Source organism: Onychomys torridus, chromosome 18, assembly GCF_903995425.1.
Source record: "Onychomys torridus chromosome 18, mOncTor1.1, whole genome shotgun sequence".
NCBI classification, from domain to species: Eukaryota; Metazoa; Chordata; class Mammalia; order Rodentia; family Cricetidae; genus Onychomys; species Onychomys torridus.
The window spans coordinates 59,633,511-59,650,105 of NC_050460.1; the positions used below are offsets into that span (position 1 = coordinate 59,633,511).

The 16,595-nt window shown below is 47.5% G+C and overlaps 1 protein-coding gene across 1 annotated transcript in view; it reads right to left on the minus strand.

Annotated features, from left to right (window-relative positions):
• Nucleotides 1-2,079: 2,079 nt before the first annotated feature.
• Trappc10 (trafficking protein particle complex 10) overlaps nucleotides 2,080-16,595 on the minus strand; it is a 65,097-nt gene continuing 50,581 nt past the window's right edge. Inside the window, exons 18-23 of the mRNA XM_036167361.1 lie at nucleotides 15,327-15,427; nucleotides 13,230-13,356; nucleotides 11,757-11,927; nucleotides 8,128-8,305; nucleotides 4,214-4,408; nucleotides 2,080-3,390 (exon numbers count right to left, since the gene is read on the minus strand). Coding sequence (XP_036023254.1) covers nucleotides 3,152-3,390; nucleotides 4,214-4,408; nucleotides 8,128-8,305; nucleotides 11,757-11,927; nucleotides 13,230-13,356; nucleotides 15,327-15,427 — 1,011 coding nt within the window. The 3' untranslated portion in view covers nucleotides 2,080-3,151. The remainder of the gene's footprint in view (nucleotides 3,391-4,213; nucleotides 4,409-8,127; nucleotides 8,306-11,756; nucleotides 11,928-13,229; nucleotides 13,357-15,326; nucleotides 15,428-16,595) is intronic.

Consider the following 16,595-nt stretch of genomic DNA (forward strand, 5'->3'; position numbering starts at 1 on the left):
CGCAGAACACGCACTTCCGGGGCGGGACCACAACCTCAGCGTCCGGAGAAGCCCCGCCCCCTCCTCGTCGCCTGCCTGCTGGCTCAGACCAGTAGGACCGTGGAGAGCCAAGCTAATGTCTGGGTCGCGCTGTGCAGCTGCTGCCAGCTCCAGGGTCGGAGCTATGAAAGCGGGCAGATCACCGCACACTCGACTGTGACCGAGCCACCGCAAAAGAACCAAGTTCAAACGGACTTTCTTCTTAAAATGTGTATTTTTAGAATTTTAATGCTTACACTTTTAAACAGTCTTAGTACAGTGGCTTTACTCTGACATGTTACAGAATACTGTGAAGATAGAACCAACTCCTTTATGTCAAGGTTGGCCTTCACCTTCCTAGCCCGAGTCCCAGAGAACAGCTGCCAGCTGTCTTACAAAGAAGGGGCATCTTCGTGAGAAATAAAATTTTACAGTCATGTAGGGCTTATTTTAAGCATCATGGTTGCAGGGAATCACACTGATCTTCCCAGTTCTTTCATAAAAAGTAGCATAATTTTGTGTTTTTAGATATAACCTGGCATTTTAAATTTCATTTTAAATTTTAATTTTTGTTTGTTTGTTTGTTTGTTTTTTGGTTTTTCAAGACAGGGTTTCTCTGTGCAGCTCTACGCCTTTCCTGGAACTCACTCTGTAGAACAGGCGGGCCTCGAACTCACATCCGCCTGGCTCCCGAGTGCTGGGATTAAGGGCGTACGCCACCACCGCCCAGCTTTAACCTTGCTTTAAACCCTAAAGAAAAAGCCTAGTTATCTCTTCATAGGATTTCTCTTCTTGTCTGAGACTTGCGGGCACCCACTCTAGGCTGCACAATGGGGCTGTAGGCAGGAGATGATAAACACAATTCCCACATTAGAATCAGAAGTTACAGTCCTTCCAATCACAGGAGACTCCAAGAAAATTATCAACAATTATAATTGACTTTCGTTCCTGCTGCTTGTAGCTATACGCAGTACCAGCTGTCTGTAAACACTGGTGTGCTTGCTTCTGAGACACACTCCCTATCCGGCTTCACAATGTCTAACATTTGCTACATCTTCACCAAACTAGCCTATCTTACACATACCCTTACAACAGAGTCCAGTGACAGTCTCCTATCTCCTCTACAAATAGAAGATGACTTTGGGTGACATCTCCCATCTTGAAAACACATACATGTAATTTCTGGGTAGCTAGAGGGGAGAAAAAAAAAATCCCTTGACAGACTTGATTTCATCCTGTTTCCAGATAGACAGATCCACCGTCAACATTTTAGATTTTCCATTGTTTTGTTCTAAAAACATGTAATTAAAAATCTCCAGAGAACTCAGAAACATGAAAGCCAAGGCGTGGAAAAGCAGACCTAGACTCCACTCTAAAGGTGAGCAGTACACCACACGTGAAGAGGGAGGCTAACAGTGCCAGGCGGAAGCTTTTCTGAAGGAGCAAGTCTCAGAGACCTCCTCATACATGGACTTTGACATCTGCAGGGCAACTCTCAAGTTTTACAGCAAACAGATTTCAGAGGGCTATAAACATTCAGTAAGTGTGAAAGTTCTAGTTTGCATAACTAGCTTGCCCAAGTTTATTCGTTTTAAACTTCAATAAAGTAAGTTTCAATAAATATTTATTTTCACTATGCATTCCTCCAATTCCTGCAAATGACAGAGATGAAAGGGGTGGGAATAACACCATCCTTTATTTGCTGACTGAGTTGAAAAGGAAATACAGGGTTGGGGACTTAGCTCAGTGGTAGAGCTCTTGCCTCAAGGCCCTGGGTTCGATCCTCAGCTCAAAAAAAAAAGAATACACTAAATACTGAAAATGTTGGCTTGGTTCTCCTGGCTTTTGCCTGTGCTCCTGATTCCCTGTGCCCAAGCGTGGTCTCTGGGGGACAGCCACTGCTGGAAGAGGTTCCAGCTTACATCTCAGGTTCCACTCATATAAGCCATGCCAATGAACCCAGAGCATTCTATCTCATATGTACAAAAATACATCACTTCGGAGGAATGAAAACGTTTAATACATACAGCATGTATTTACAAGCTATGACTTCCACACCAGTAAAAACAAACACACATTTATTTTGTCCTTGATTTTTGGTGCAACTTATACACAAACATTACATCAGTTAGTCTGTACTCTTAAAAATAATAAATCAACAATATGTACAATCAAATTTACAACCAAAAGTAAATGAACCCGTTGGTGCGGTATGACTGCAACCCAGTAGAGCAGCAGAGGCTGCCCCAGGCCCTGCGTCCTTCTTTATGACTGACCAGAGCACAGGAGAGGCCTCCCTCATCTCCACTCCCGACGGAGCATCTTCAGTTCCAAGACTTAAGGTGCAAAAGATGTCGATTATACAGCTACAATACATGAGCAGACTTTAAAGTGAGAGAAAACATTTCACCCCCACATCCAACAATTATAATAAATATAGATTTAATTCCAAGTGCATATGATATTCAATCAACATTAGGGAGAATCAGGGATCCAGAACTTTTAGCCTAAGCCATGTCCACATCACACTTCCCTGTGCTCTGGTCATCTCTCCAGTACCTTCCATGTGGCTTCTACAGATGGACCTTGTGATCTGCCGGGCATCCCAAGGCACAGAAGGGGTTATGCTCCCTCCCACCCCCCCCCGGCCCCAAAAGGTGTTACTATAAAACCATAACTAGGGAATCTGGAGTGTAGGACATTGTTTCATCCCTCAGGAGGCCCACAAGTCGCCCAGGGTCTGGGCTGTGTGAGCAAAAGGGCACATAGTGCCATAAGAAGACTGCAGAGTCTGCTGAAGGTTCACCTGAAAGAAACGGAAATGGATGGGGAGCCACCCAGAGAAAGGCTGTGGGAGGAGACCAATCTTGTGGGGGGGGTACGATGAGTTGGGGTGCCAGCATGGGGGACAGGGTCAGGGATGAAAAAATGAAAACGAATCCTGTGTCATAGACAACATGAGGTGATTCTCTACTCCTCTGAGCAGCTGAAGGACACTGTTCTCTGCTGTGTCTGTAGCTAGGCAGGACTGCCAAAGTCTGGCTAGAACTAGTGTGTTACCACAGACCACAATCCAGCCACAATCCCTAAAGTGCACTCACGGCCACTCTGACTTCGCTGGCCCATGGCATCGTCAGGTAACACTAACTTCCAGGACATGGTCGTCTTGACTGGGAATGACCAGGATCTGCATGCCAGTGCTGGAGTTGAAGACCTGGCCAGCGGGCAGTGCCTGGAGCCGGGGCATGGGCAAGCCTTTGTGCTCGCTGCTGGAAGCTGAGTGTGTGCTGCCTCTACTCCGCACGCTGCTGCAGTCCAGCTGGTCATCTAGGTGCTTGTCCACTGACAGGCTGTCATTTTCTATCCAGCTGTCTGTGGAATACACAGGAGTCAGATCAAGCCACTGCAGCCAGCATGAGCCTGGGGAAGGGGAAGTCAACCTGGGCTCTTGTGTGGATATAGAAGAGTCACCTGAGTGTCACATTGTTACACTTGGGCATTAACTTCTACTGGCCATGAAAATATGTTTTAGCTTCCAGCTGCCACATGAAGCTACAGCCTAGTCAAATACAGATTTTATCATTTATTCGAAAAGGGTTCTGCCTGCAGCTCTCACACTATGTTGAGTAGAAACCACACTTCAGATTCTGACTCTGAACTGGCAATGTGGTTTGGTCCTTTCAAGATGCTGGGGAAACATCAGGACAGCACTAAGAACACTGTGCAGCCACAATTTGGAGAATCCCATCTCGTCTACATCTGCACTTCATCCATCCAGCCAGCCAGCCATCATCCATCCATCCAAAATCCATCCATCATCCATCCATCCATCCATTTATCTATCTAACTAACCAACTATCTAACTATCTATCTATCTATTTATTTCAAGGCAAGATTTCTCTATGTGACAGCCTTGTCTATCCTGGAACTTGTTTTGTAGACCAAGCTTGCCTCTGCCTCCTGGGTGCTGGGATTAAAGGCATGGGCAACCAAGCCTGGTTACATTTGTACTTTAAACAGGCTCTGTGCAAATGGTTCTGCACAGTGGGGGTTGGAGGTGAAGCTGTGCTCAGATGCTCAGTGGGTCTAGGCAGGGAGTGAACTAACTTGCAGTACTTTCCACTTGGGATGGGTTACCAGGCATGACCCACTTTATGTTAGGAGGGAAGCATCTGCTCTTCTGTAAACTCCTTACCAGCATCCAGTTGAGAGGCGTGAGCAGAGTGATGGGGGAGGTACTTAAACAGTCGGACATCAGGCAAGGGGAGGTAACCAGCAAACAGAGGCATCACTTCCATATGGACTCTGTGAGTGGCCTGGGCAGCCACAGGCATGGAGATGACGCCACAGCTCTTCCCACACACAGCCCAGTTGCTGCTGTTGTCCACAACTGAAATGAGGAGAACACGACATTTGTACAGACAGCAGAGTGGGACCCCCTTCCAGTGAGCATGCGTTCGGATAATTAAGGCACACTAGTGTTTTGGTGCAACACTCAGTTTGTTCTAGTTTAGACAGGATCACATTAGATGCAGACAGAAAACACCTTTTCCATCAGATAAGTGAAGCGTTAAACGAGGCTGTTTGGAGGTGTCGAGAGACAGATCTGTCTGTGAGTAATTGCAAAGACCAGTGACCTGTGCTGTGCTCCAGATCTCAAAATTCCCAAAGGCTTCCGTGTCGAAGGCTTGGTCCTTAACTGGTGGTACTACTGCAGGATCACATCACAGGGATGGCAGTGATAAGTTCATCATGCAAATGGCAGTTAGGAGGTGGGGCCTGGAGGGACGAAGGTCACTGGAGATGTGACTTTGAAGGGTCTCTCTTGTCCACAGATCCTTTTTCTTCTCAGCTTCTTGCGTGTCATGAAGTGAGCAGACACCTTCATCATATTCCCCAGCCGCCATGTTTCTGCCTTGCCTCAGTCCCAAAGCAATAGAGCCAGCTGATGGTGAGTAGAGCCCACTGAACCCACTAGCTAAAGAAAATGTGTTCCTCTGGATTTCACAGGTGTCTGTCACGGAGATAGAAAGCTGGCCAACACTGCTGGCTCCTGGCCCTGGGTGTGACCCTTCTTGGAGTGAGAACAGTGACACTGGCCTTCAGATGCTTCCCAAGGATGTGGAAAGGTGCCACACACTGCATCACTGCGGCACATCTTGGACACAGCAGGGCCCACGTATGTGGCAGGTTCAGCAACCTAGATTATTTTGTTGTTGTTTTAAAACAGGGTCTGGCTAGTCTGGAACTCACTATGGGGACCAGGCTGGCCTCAAACTCATAGAGATCCTCCTACCTCTTCCTCTGGAGTGCTGGGATTTAAGGTGTACGCCACCACTGCCCAGCTGATCCACATGCTTCTTAAAGTCACCCTGACTGATCTAGGGTGATCCTAACCCAGCCCGGGGCCAGGATGGTGAGCAGAAACAGATCCTTCCCACACGAAGCAGACAAGCAGCAAGGAGGTTAAAGCTTTCTATGCCATGTGTGACTTGAAGGCCAGAAACGACAGAGGCAGGTAGAACAGTCATGATGCCAGCCGGTGCTGCAGGATGCCCTGATCTCCAAGTGAGCTCCAGGCTGCTGCCTCCATGCCACACTCACATTGGTCCTGATGAAGGCACAGGCCATAGTCACCATCATCTCTCACATTTTTTCACCGTAAGGAAGAACTTCCTCCACCAAGCAGTCACACTACTACTGTGCAGTCTCAAATGCAAGAGGAACTTGCACTGGCACAGCATGGACACCAGGCAGGAGTCTTCAAAGGCACTTGGGTCAGGCACTTCTTTTCGTCTAATTCCATAGGACCACAGACACAGGCTGCCTACCCTCACTCTGACCCTTGCCGGCCTCTAATCCATCCCCTTCCTGTAATGCTGTCACTTGACACTGTCCCCATCTCAATGTGTAACCTCTTCAGAAGAGGGGCAAAGACGTCCAGTCAAAACACATGTGTAACCAGAGTCCACTGTTTACCCCTCATCAGTAGCTGAGGACACCTGAGCTACTTCAGCCTGGTGCTTCATGCCTTCCACACGCTCAGCTGCAGGACGGCAGCAGCAGAGAGCAGAAGCGTGTAGAGTGTTCTGCACTGTGTGCTGAACTGGGCATTCCTCATAATAGCTCAGTACGTGAGATAATGACTTGCAAACTATGGTAATCAGTGCTAGTATTTAGCAGATATTTCTTGAAAATGAACCACATGAGGCAGGCATGTCATGTCAAAGAAAACAGCTTAGAACAAGGCAAGGTGATTCACACCTGTCATTCCAGAACTTCAGAGGCTGGGGCAGAACTTCCATGAGTTCCAGACCAGCCTGGGCTACAGAGTGAGACCCTGTTTCAGCCCCCTTACCACCCCACCCCAAAAAAATCTCCCATCAGTTTTTATCATGACTGAAAAAACTCGAGACTTTCAGCAAAAATTGGAACTAGCGAAGCTTGCATTTGCCTCTGTACTGGACAGCCCCAGCTCCCACTGTGCAGCTGAGCTGCTCAGATGTGGATTCTGATGCTGTGAAATGAAATATGTCTACAACTTGAAGATGTGTACACTTGGGAAATCATGCACTCATGGCGCTACAAAGTGACACCTGGCCAAAGATCCACTCAAACCAGGACAGATGGGAAGGCTGCACGATATGAGCAACTTCAGACTCCAAGCAGTGGTGGTCTGTAAAGGCTTCCTCGTGTATTTCAATTATACACTGTTTCTCCTCAGAGTGGACACAGACAAGGCACAGAAATTCAGTTACCTCTGACTCAGCTAGATAGCAAAGAGATAAAAGACCCCAGACCGTCACATGTACTGTTATTTTTCTACTTGGGAACAGTGACTTTTCATGAAAACTATGTTACGTGTTCACTGTACTATTTTATTATTATTGTGTGTATGTACATGATGATATACTTGTGTGAATCAGGCACACACACACACATGTCATCGCACACACGTGGAGGTCAGAAGACAGGTTTAGGGTCAGTCAGTTCTCTCCTTCCAGAGTGGGTTTCAGGGATTGTTAGACTGCAGAAAGCACACTTTACTTCCTGGGCCTTCTGCCAGCCCTGCTTTATTTTATGTGTATATGTATGTTCCTTTGTGTGTGCATATGTGGAGGCCAGAGGTCAAGTTTGGCCATCATTCCTCAGGCACCATTCACCCTGCTTGGAGACACGGCCTCTCACTGGCCTGGATCATGTTAAGTAGACTAGCCTGGCAGGCAAGCGAGCACCAGGGTCTGTTTGTCTCGACCTTCCCACACTGGGATCTCAAGTATCTGTCACCACCCTCGGCTTATCTATGTAGGTTCTGGAGACTGGCCTCAGGCCCTTGTGCTTGCTCTTAGTGATGGAGCCACTTCTCCAACCCTGACTTTGAAACAGAATCTTAAGTAGCCCAGGCTGGCCTAGAATTCACTTTGTAACAAAGGCTGGCCTTAAACTCCTGACTCTTTTGTATCTATCTCCCAAGTCCTGGTGTTACAGGCATGTGCCACCCCACCTGAACACTGGTGTTTTGTTAAAATAAATTCTTTACATTACTATTAATGTATGTGCATGTGTCACAGGCATATGCATGACATGGCATGCATGCAGACGTCAGAGAACATTTGGGAACTGGTTTTCTCTTTCCACTGTGGGTTCCATGGGTCAAACTTAGGCCATCAAGCGGGAACTTCAATGGTAGGCACTTTACCCACTGAGCCAGTCTGCTGGTTCCACTGTTGTTTTAAAAATAATAAATATTTGATTCATTAGAGGGATTTTGAGAACTGCAGGGCCTGGAGAGGATAAGAGAGGATCATGTGTAGTCAGGGGCTTCAGCTGCTAGGAGCATGCTGATACAGCATTAGGGCAATGGTGGGACTCCAAACCCTACACAAAGGAGCAGATGCATCCACGGCCCTGAGTCCCCAGACTTTCACAATGCTTGTTAGAATACACTGTAATAACAAAGCTGTGTTCAGTGAGCCGAGGACTTTGTTGTATCATGAATTGTATCATGAATCTATCAGGCAAATGCTGTGATTCTAGAACACTCCCAGGACGCCACATTTCACTGAAGGCCATGGAGCATCACACCATCAAGAAGAGCTTGAGGCCTACCTTCATACATAAGCTTTGTAGAAAAATATTCCTCAGACTCCACGAGGGCTTCATCCTTGTCAACATCCAGGAGGTCGGCGAGCCGTGTGATAGACACCTCCAAGGAGCAGAGCGAGCCTGTCCTACAGTACTCAGCCCCTGAAGTGGGGAGGATCTCTGCTCTCACATTATACAGTGTCTGGAAGGAAGGCACAGACAAGATAAGGGACTGCGTACCCAAGTGGCCAGAGGAAAGGCTGTTGAGGGTCAGGGCTCTTATGTGCCTTTTGAGTACAGGCATTTTCAAACATGGGAGCAAGGGCAGTGGAGTAACCCTCTGTGTGTCTCTCCCACATCAAAGTTATTAATATTTGCTTCATCTAAGTATCCATTAGGGTTTCTAAATCCTACCTAAGATATCCTGAAGCAAATTCCAGACAACTTGCCATTTCTTCTCTTATGTCAACACTGACTATTACTAAAAAATAGATTTTTTTTTTCACCAAAACACAACATCATTACCAAAACTGGTAAAATTAACACAAACCCCTGGTTATCTAATTCAGTCTATAACCTCCTTTTTCCTTATCAGCCTCATTTTCAATGGCTTTTCACACAAACTGCCCAGCACAAACCAAGATTCCCAACCTGCCTGCTGCTGTGCACAAGTGAGAAACATACATCATACACGGGGAGTTCCAGTTCAGAAGGCAGGCACTCCGCACCTGGCATGTGAGGAGCCACATGGCATATCTCAACATAGTACAATGCATTGCTATTCAAAGGAGATATCTGAGCTCTAGAATCATGTTCTTCTGAAGATTCATGGAAAGATGACAACTCTCTGGGGATTCGTTAGGCCAAACCAGTTCTCAAACAGCCTTGGTAATGACTTTCTTATCAAACACTCAATTAAGTCTGATCAGAGAAAGGCAAATGTCCACCAATCCGATGGGCTAGTCTCCTGCTGCTCTTCCATTACGGGGCACCAGGAGCTGATACATGCACACATGAGAACATACATCCAGCCCTCTGACTGGGGTGAGGTGGGGTGCTGCAGAATGCTGACTAGCCCATTCACAGAGGCCAGCTCTGGGGTACTCAACAGAGATACAAGGTTGCCCGTTCACACATCCTGCACCAAGCATTAAAGTGACCCACTGGGTGGAATGATTTCGACCCTACCAAAGGACTCATTTCCTAAGGGTTCAAAGTGCCATCAGTGGTGGCAGTGGAGCTGATCTCAAGTTATCCTCTCAACCTTCTTTCTGGAGAAAAGCCAATGGCTGCAGGAAGAGCTTGCCCCTGACTGTTGACTCTGCAAGTCTGTGACTAGAACCAGGGATTTTCAGTAAGAAACGACCAGCTGCAGTCAGTGGTGTCAAACCGTTCTGTGGCACACAGTCTTTTCAACGAGCAGCACAGGGCCAAGTGATGAGTCACAGAACAGAAAGGCACACACAAAACTTAAACACGGGGGAGGGGGCAGGAGGATTGAGATGGGGATTTTTGACAGGTGTGTAAAATGGATGAAGAAAATTTTCCTAATTTAAAAAAAAAAAAAAAACATGAAAAAAAAAAAACAAACCACAAACAAAAACCTTAAGCACAAGCACCAAGACTATCAAGCCCTTAGAAACTTTCTGACCTTGACTGCAGTGGTGACAGATTCTTAGATCTGAAATCGGAGATCCAAGTGTTGAAGGGAAAAAAGTTAGATTTCATCAAAAGTAAAAACTTCTGTGCTCCTGTGGATATCATCACGAGTAAAATGCTAACTAAGAAGGGGTGCATGTTACAAGTAATGCACAACAAGGGACAGATACCTGATATACACTAGGAGCTTACAATCTAATAATGAAAAGCCAAACCCTTCCATGTCAGTAGACAAGGGATTCAAGCCAGCATCTCTCCAGATGACCTGTAACTACAAAGCCAGATACCACCTGACCTCTTGGGAATTCCTCACCCCACCCACATACACTCTGCAACCGTACTTCAGGATGGTTTTGACTAAGGAACCATACAGCTGCACTGCTGTGAGAGGGCAGAACCAGGACTCCTGGAGAGCTGTTGGAGTCCAGCAGCTTTTCAAAAGCCTACCAAGAGTTACAATATGAGCCAGCTCCACTTGGGGGTACTTATTCAAGAGAACCAGTTATGTGTCCATATGTGTCTGCATAAGAACTCACAAGTAGATTTCCCTAGCATCATTATCAACATGGAAGACTCTGGCCACTGGAAATAGATGGACATGTGGTCCATCTGCAGTGAATAGCATGTAGCTAAAGGAATAAAGTCCTGACATGCTTCCAAATGGATGAGCCTTGAGGACACTGCTAAATAAAGGATGGTAGTCACATATCACATGATATTGGGGTGGGAAACTCTGAGGAAGTGTAGATCCACAGATAGACCTGCCTGGAGCTCACAGATTCACCTGGGTAAGGAGGAAATGAGGTGTGGACATGGATGAGTAGAGGTTCTTTCGGGACACAAAGCATTCCCCAACAAGATCTGGAAAATGGTCACCTAGCTGAATATAAGGACATATTGAAATGTACACTTTAAAAACGTGAGCACTGTCACACACAGAGACACCTCAACAGCTTTCCACACAAAGGAAGGTCCTGTCTGATTCTTAATCTTAAGAATACATTTCAGAAAGCAACCCGACAAAGGCTGGTGACTAGAACCTTGTACTCAGCTTGCAGGACCCCTGAAGGCGAGGCTCTGCCCACTGGGCATGAGAGGAAAGTAGAAGCCACATGGACAGTGAGCAAGTCAGACCTCTTCCACACCAGTGAGTCCTGACTGCCAATCTTCACCTGTCATTGCTGAGTGATGGCACTACATACAAACAAGCCACAACACTGGTTATATTTAACTCTATGGCTAATGTACAAAGTTGAAAACATGGGCTTCAAAATAATTAGACTGATTTGGTTCAAGGGAGGTAGAAAAAAGAAAGTGTAAGAACTGTAAACACAAATGCCTTTTTTTTTTCAGGGCAGGGTTTCTCTGTGTAGCTTTGTGCCTTTTCCTGGAATTCACTTGGTAGTCCAGGCTTGCCTCAAACTCACAGAGATCCGCCTGCCTCTGTCTCCCGAGTGCTGGGATTAAAGGCGTACGCCACCACTGCCCACCACCTCCTGGCACACAAATGCCTTTCTATCTGCCCAGCACAAGGTCAAGGGACTGTGCTGACTGAACCAACCCCAACCAAGCTCGTGTGCCCAGCTCATGGCCATTCAGAGCAGCACACTCAAACTCAAACTAAGAGGTGGGCTAGGAGGAAGTAATGTTGTCCTGCAACACTTGCTGTTTTGTGTTGGAAAGCAGTGTCTGGGGCAGGAGCTCGGGATGGAGATGAAATGGCTTTACCATGTCCCCCAGACTGTTCCGATGACAGCAGAGGGCGACAGGGGTCTTGGTCACAGATCATCAGCATTCCCAGAGCAGAGGTACCCCAGAAGAACACAGTACCACAGAGTGGACAGGCATGGACTTAGCTGCTCAGAGGTCACAACCTGCCTTGAGCCATAGCTCCAGTATATTGAAAGAATCCACCCGAACCTTGAGAGTATCAAGAACATGAAGTGCCTCATGCTTCCACCCCACACTCCATTTCCCACTAATACATTACATACAAAAAAGTTCTCCACTTGAAATTCGTAAGTGTAGGGCTTCAAGGAGACAGTCAGCCGCTCTTCAGAAGCTGGGGAAAATCCCACAGAGAACTGGCAGTGCAGAGGAGGGGGAGGCTCCTGTGTCCACGTCAACTCCCAGACAAAGAACATGGACTGCTTGCTGTGGATAAGCTGTAATGAGAAGCACGACTTTGGTCACAGTGCTGGGAGCCTCGGGGAGGACATGGGCCTTCCACTTTATGCAAAGGGGCATGTGTCAGGCAGTCTGCTGGAAGCCTGTGGGTGCCTGTGCTTTATCAGCACTTAGCACTGCCTCAGTCCTGCCTGCCTGGCCTGACACAGAGCCTGGCCCCCAGCTCACAAAAGGAGTCTGACTTATGAATTCCTACACTCTCAGCATCAGAGATCATGAAAAGGAGCTTTCAGAATCATTATTAGCACATAGCAAGCTCCCTACATGGCTCCATAATGGGGCATTAATGTCACTGTAAAGCTGGACCAATGGCACTACCCGGAGATGGTGGAAACTTCAGGAGGTGGGTTAGTAACTGAGGAAGGATATGAAAAAAATACCGGGGTCCTGCCTGCCTTCCTCTCTTCCCCCTGGTTCCCATAAGGTAATGGCAACAGCAGGTCTGCTCTGCCATGCTTTCCCCTCCATGATGTGCTGCCTCTGCACAGGCCCCAAAGCAACCAGGCAAAGTGATCATGGACTAAAACCTCTGGAACCAAAGAAACCTTCCTTCCTTTCCGGTGACTGCTCTCAAGCACTGTATCACAGTGACAGACAGTTAACATGACCATCACTCAGTTTACATCTATGGCAATCATTTCCTATTAACATAAAATAACTCAGAAACAAGTCTAGCCAGACACATGGCCTAAACACCAGGGTCTATACCTACAGGCTCAGGGCAGATTCAATAGAGATGTGACAATGGCCAAATAAATATCAGTGGGGAAGTCTGAAAACACTGAAACTACAGTCATGTGACACCAGGAATCCTCTGAGCAACAGCCAGCAACACTGACTGTCCAGAAATACACAGGAAAGGGCAAAACATGCCAGTGAGCGAGGGCCCAGATGTGAGCTTCTCACAGCAACAGAATACGGTAGGCCTTTACCTACAGCAGCGCAGGACCACACTGTCTCAGGGTGGCAGCATGCACACAATTAAGGTCACACACAAGCCTCTGTTTACACAATCCCACATGGGGCAGGGCAAGCTCAAGGGCGAATTCTAAAATGACAGGCATTCCTGTGCCCTCTGTGCCCCCTCACCCTTCCAAGCCCACCTGTTGCACAGATGAACTACGCAGGCACACGGCACCAGTGTGGCTCTGACCCAGGCTCTCCTTGCTGCCCATAAGCTCATCCAAATCAGCTGCAGGCTTTGCTCAGCTGCAGCCAGCCCCTCTGGTCTCCTTCCCTGACCTGCTGAGAATCTGGCACTCAGACCAGAGCACAGTTACCTGCTGAGACTGTGTGTTCAGGGGTTCCAGCCTCAGGTCAGTAGCATGACCCATGTCTTCCAGATGACTATCTGAAAGCTCAAAGTCCAGTTCTGACAGGTTCTGGACACGGACTTGCACATATTTCCTAAAGCACAGAAACAAAGTGGGTCACTCAGGACTCTTACTCCCTGTGTCTCGACTATGTGAAAGGGAGGCCCTGCTCGAGGGAATCCTGACAGGACAAAGGAAGAGTGACTGGTGTCGAGGCTCTCATCTGGAACACATTAAAGGTTCTTCTTTCAAACAGGCAGTCTGGGAGACAGTGGACCTGAGGACAGGGAGCTGATGTGTTGCACTGTGTAGTGTCTAAGCCAGTGGGTTTCTTGGGAGAAGCCTGACTATCCTCCCCACTTCAGGTTCTCCCTGCTCCCTTCTCTTATCTGGAGAACATTGAAAAGCAAGTCTTTAAGAAACAAATCTCTGTGCATGTCCAAGATGGCTGGTTGTCCACATCAGGTTAACTGAGGTGAAGCCCCACCCTCAATACAGTGGTGCCACTCCATGGACTGGCATCCCAGCCTGAATAAAAAGGAAGGGAGCACTAACATTCATTTCTCTGCTTCCCGACTGTGATGTAACATGACTGGAGGCCCACTGCTCTGCTGTCATTCCTTCCCTGCCATGTTGGACTGTATCCCCCAGAACTATGAGCTCAAATAAACCCTTCCTTAAGTTGCTCTTGTCACAGCAACAAGACAAGTATAATTACAGTTGGTTTTTCAGCTGCTTCAAAAAGGCAGCCATGTTCTTTTAGAGATTACTGAGGTTTTCAACCTTTGCATGGTCTGTTTCCCTGCTGTGTGTTACATGAAGTGCAAAAATACTGGTAGTATCACATTTCCTTCTTATAACCTACCCAAATCCCATCAGTCCAGGAGAAAGAAGGACTGTTAAAGTGATAGGTAAGAGTCAGGTGGTGCCAGCATTGTCATTTAAAGCAGGAAGAGCAGACACCATATGGGCCTGACACTATGCTGTCACCTCTAAACTCCCCCTAGGTTTGATGATACCTCTAGAGTAGGAGTGCTCAGCTAGGCAACTTGGCTCCTGCTGGAGACATCATCACACCTAAAGGCATCTGAGGCTGGGATACTGGTGTAGTGAGAGCACCCAGACGTGCTGCTGAGCACTCTGCAGAGTATAGAACAGCCAAGAAGCACAAGGCCCCAAGTATCAGTGCTTTAAAAATTCTACCCTGGAAGTAGCTGACAGTTATCAAAGGTGCCATGACAGAGAACTAGCTACACAAAGCTATGAGGATGCACTGGGCAGCCCAGAACACAACACCCTGTAGAAGCTGAACAACTGGAGTCTGCCAGTAGGTCAGTGGTTGAAGATCTTGCTGTTTTAACTTCAGCACAGTGGCTGTGTCCTAATCTGCTGCTATTTCAGCCGGCAACTGCAACTCCACAGTTCCCGGCCTGTTTCTCCAGCAGCAGCCTGACCACTCAGGCCGCAGCCTGACCACTCAGGCCGCAGCCTGACGCGAATTCTGTTCCCGCTGGCACTGGCTCTGTCATTGCCACTAAAGGTAGCTTTACCTAAATGTCTATCGTTCTATTTATACATAGACTCAAAATCCAAAGGCTGGGGCGAAAGCCTGCGAGCTCAGAGAGGCAGAGCAGCTGGTGTCTCCGAAAGACTCCTGTTTCTGCTCCGCCAAACCAGAAAGCCCGTGCTACTCCAAATCTACTCCTACCACTCCCCGAGTCTCTCTAGCTCTCCTGCATGCCCTCTGACGCTCCATGATTACTTCCTGTCAACTAACTCAGCCTCCTGACCCAAGGTTAATTGTATTTAATCAATGCAAATGCAAACTCGGAGTTCACAGTGTGACTGAATATCCCCCAACAAGATCTGGTTTGGATTTTACCTAAAACTTTACACTGACACGCCAGCTGTGAGGCGGAGGAGAAGCTGGGAACATGGCCTGGGGACCCAGGGCACAGGGAGCTACTCTGGTAATGTGTAAAAACCCCAATGACACACAAGGACAAGCTATGCACCCTGTCTGTTCAGGGGGAAGAAGCAGAGCTGGCCCCATTTCATCCTTACCGAGTTCCAGCAGAGAGCAGAGAGTGCGTGGTCCTGAAGGGCACACTGAATGTCAGTGCAATGACAGTGGAGTAGATAGACCACGGGCAATCAATGGACACCTGTGAAGAAAGAGAGGCCCCCTTTAACCCACTGTCCAACAGCACAACTCTGCCACCATCCACCCAGCTGCACAGTGGCTTTACTGTGGTTCACCACCACTGTCCCGAGAGGAATTCTATTAGACATATTTTCACATGAACAAGTGAAAAGGAAAACAAGGAGCTGCAGAATCAACAAGAAATGGAGACAGAATTGGAATTGGTCCCAGAACACCAGCTCAGCTCACAACACAGGCATTCTTGCAGGAAAGAGCAAGACCACCCACCCATGTCTCATGCATCTGGGGTCAAGACTCCAAATGCACCTCACAGTGCAGCATGTATCTCAAGGCTCTAAGCAACCATGAGCCACCGGAAAGCAAACAATCATGCAATTACTTCACCTGTCTGACAGAACCCAGCTAAAGGCCAACCAAAGTGAGGGTATGGTATAGACAAAGAGAGACACTCCCTAGGGGCATGAGAGGAGCAGGTCTTGAGTTTGCTTTTATCTACTGGGTGCAAACCACAGCTCCCACTAAAAAAGACAATCTTTACCTCCTGCATTCTCTGCACAGGGTGCAGGGAGAAATTTCCTAACTACTCTTCAGAGACTATGTAGTGGTTTGAATGGCCCCCATAAGCTTGTGTTTGAATACTTGGTCCTTAGTTGGTAGAACTGTTAGGGAAAGATTGGGAGGTGTGACCTTATTGAGGAGGTGTTGCTGGAGGCAGGCTTTGAGGTTTTAAAAGCCTACCATTCCCAGTTAGCTCTAGCTGTCTCATGCTTGTGGATCAAAATGTAAGCTCTCAGCTACTACGCCAGTCCCACACCTGCCTACATGTTGCTATGCTCCCCACCATGATGGTCATGGATTCTAACCCTTTGAAACCATAAGCCACAAATCAAATGTTTTCCTTTATAAGTTCTCTGGGTCATAGTATTTTATCATAGCAACAGACTGGAAGACTGGAAAGGAAAATCTCTTCTACAGAGACTATTTTATACCTTAAGCCATAATGCCTTTAAAGTGATGCTGTCTGAGGCCTGTCCTACTGTTCCTGTACCCACACTGCACAATGTGGGAGGCTCAAAAGGGGCCACAGAATTGGAACCTGTGGCACAGGAGGTGGACACAATACTCCATGGGCTGATTTCATATGCACCTTTGACCAGAGCAACCATCTC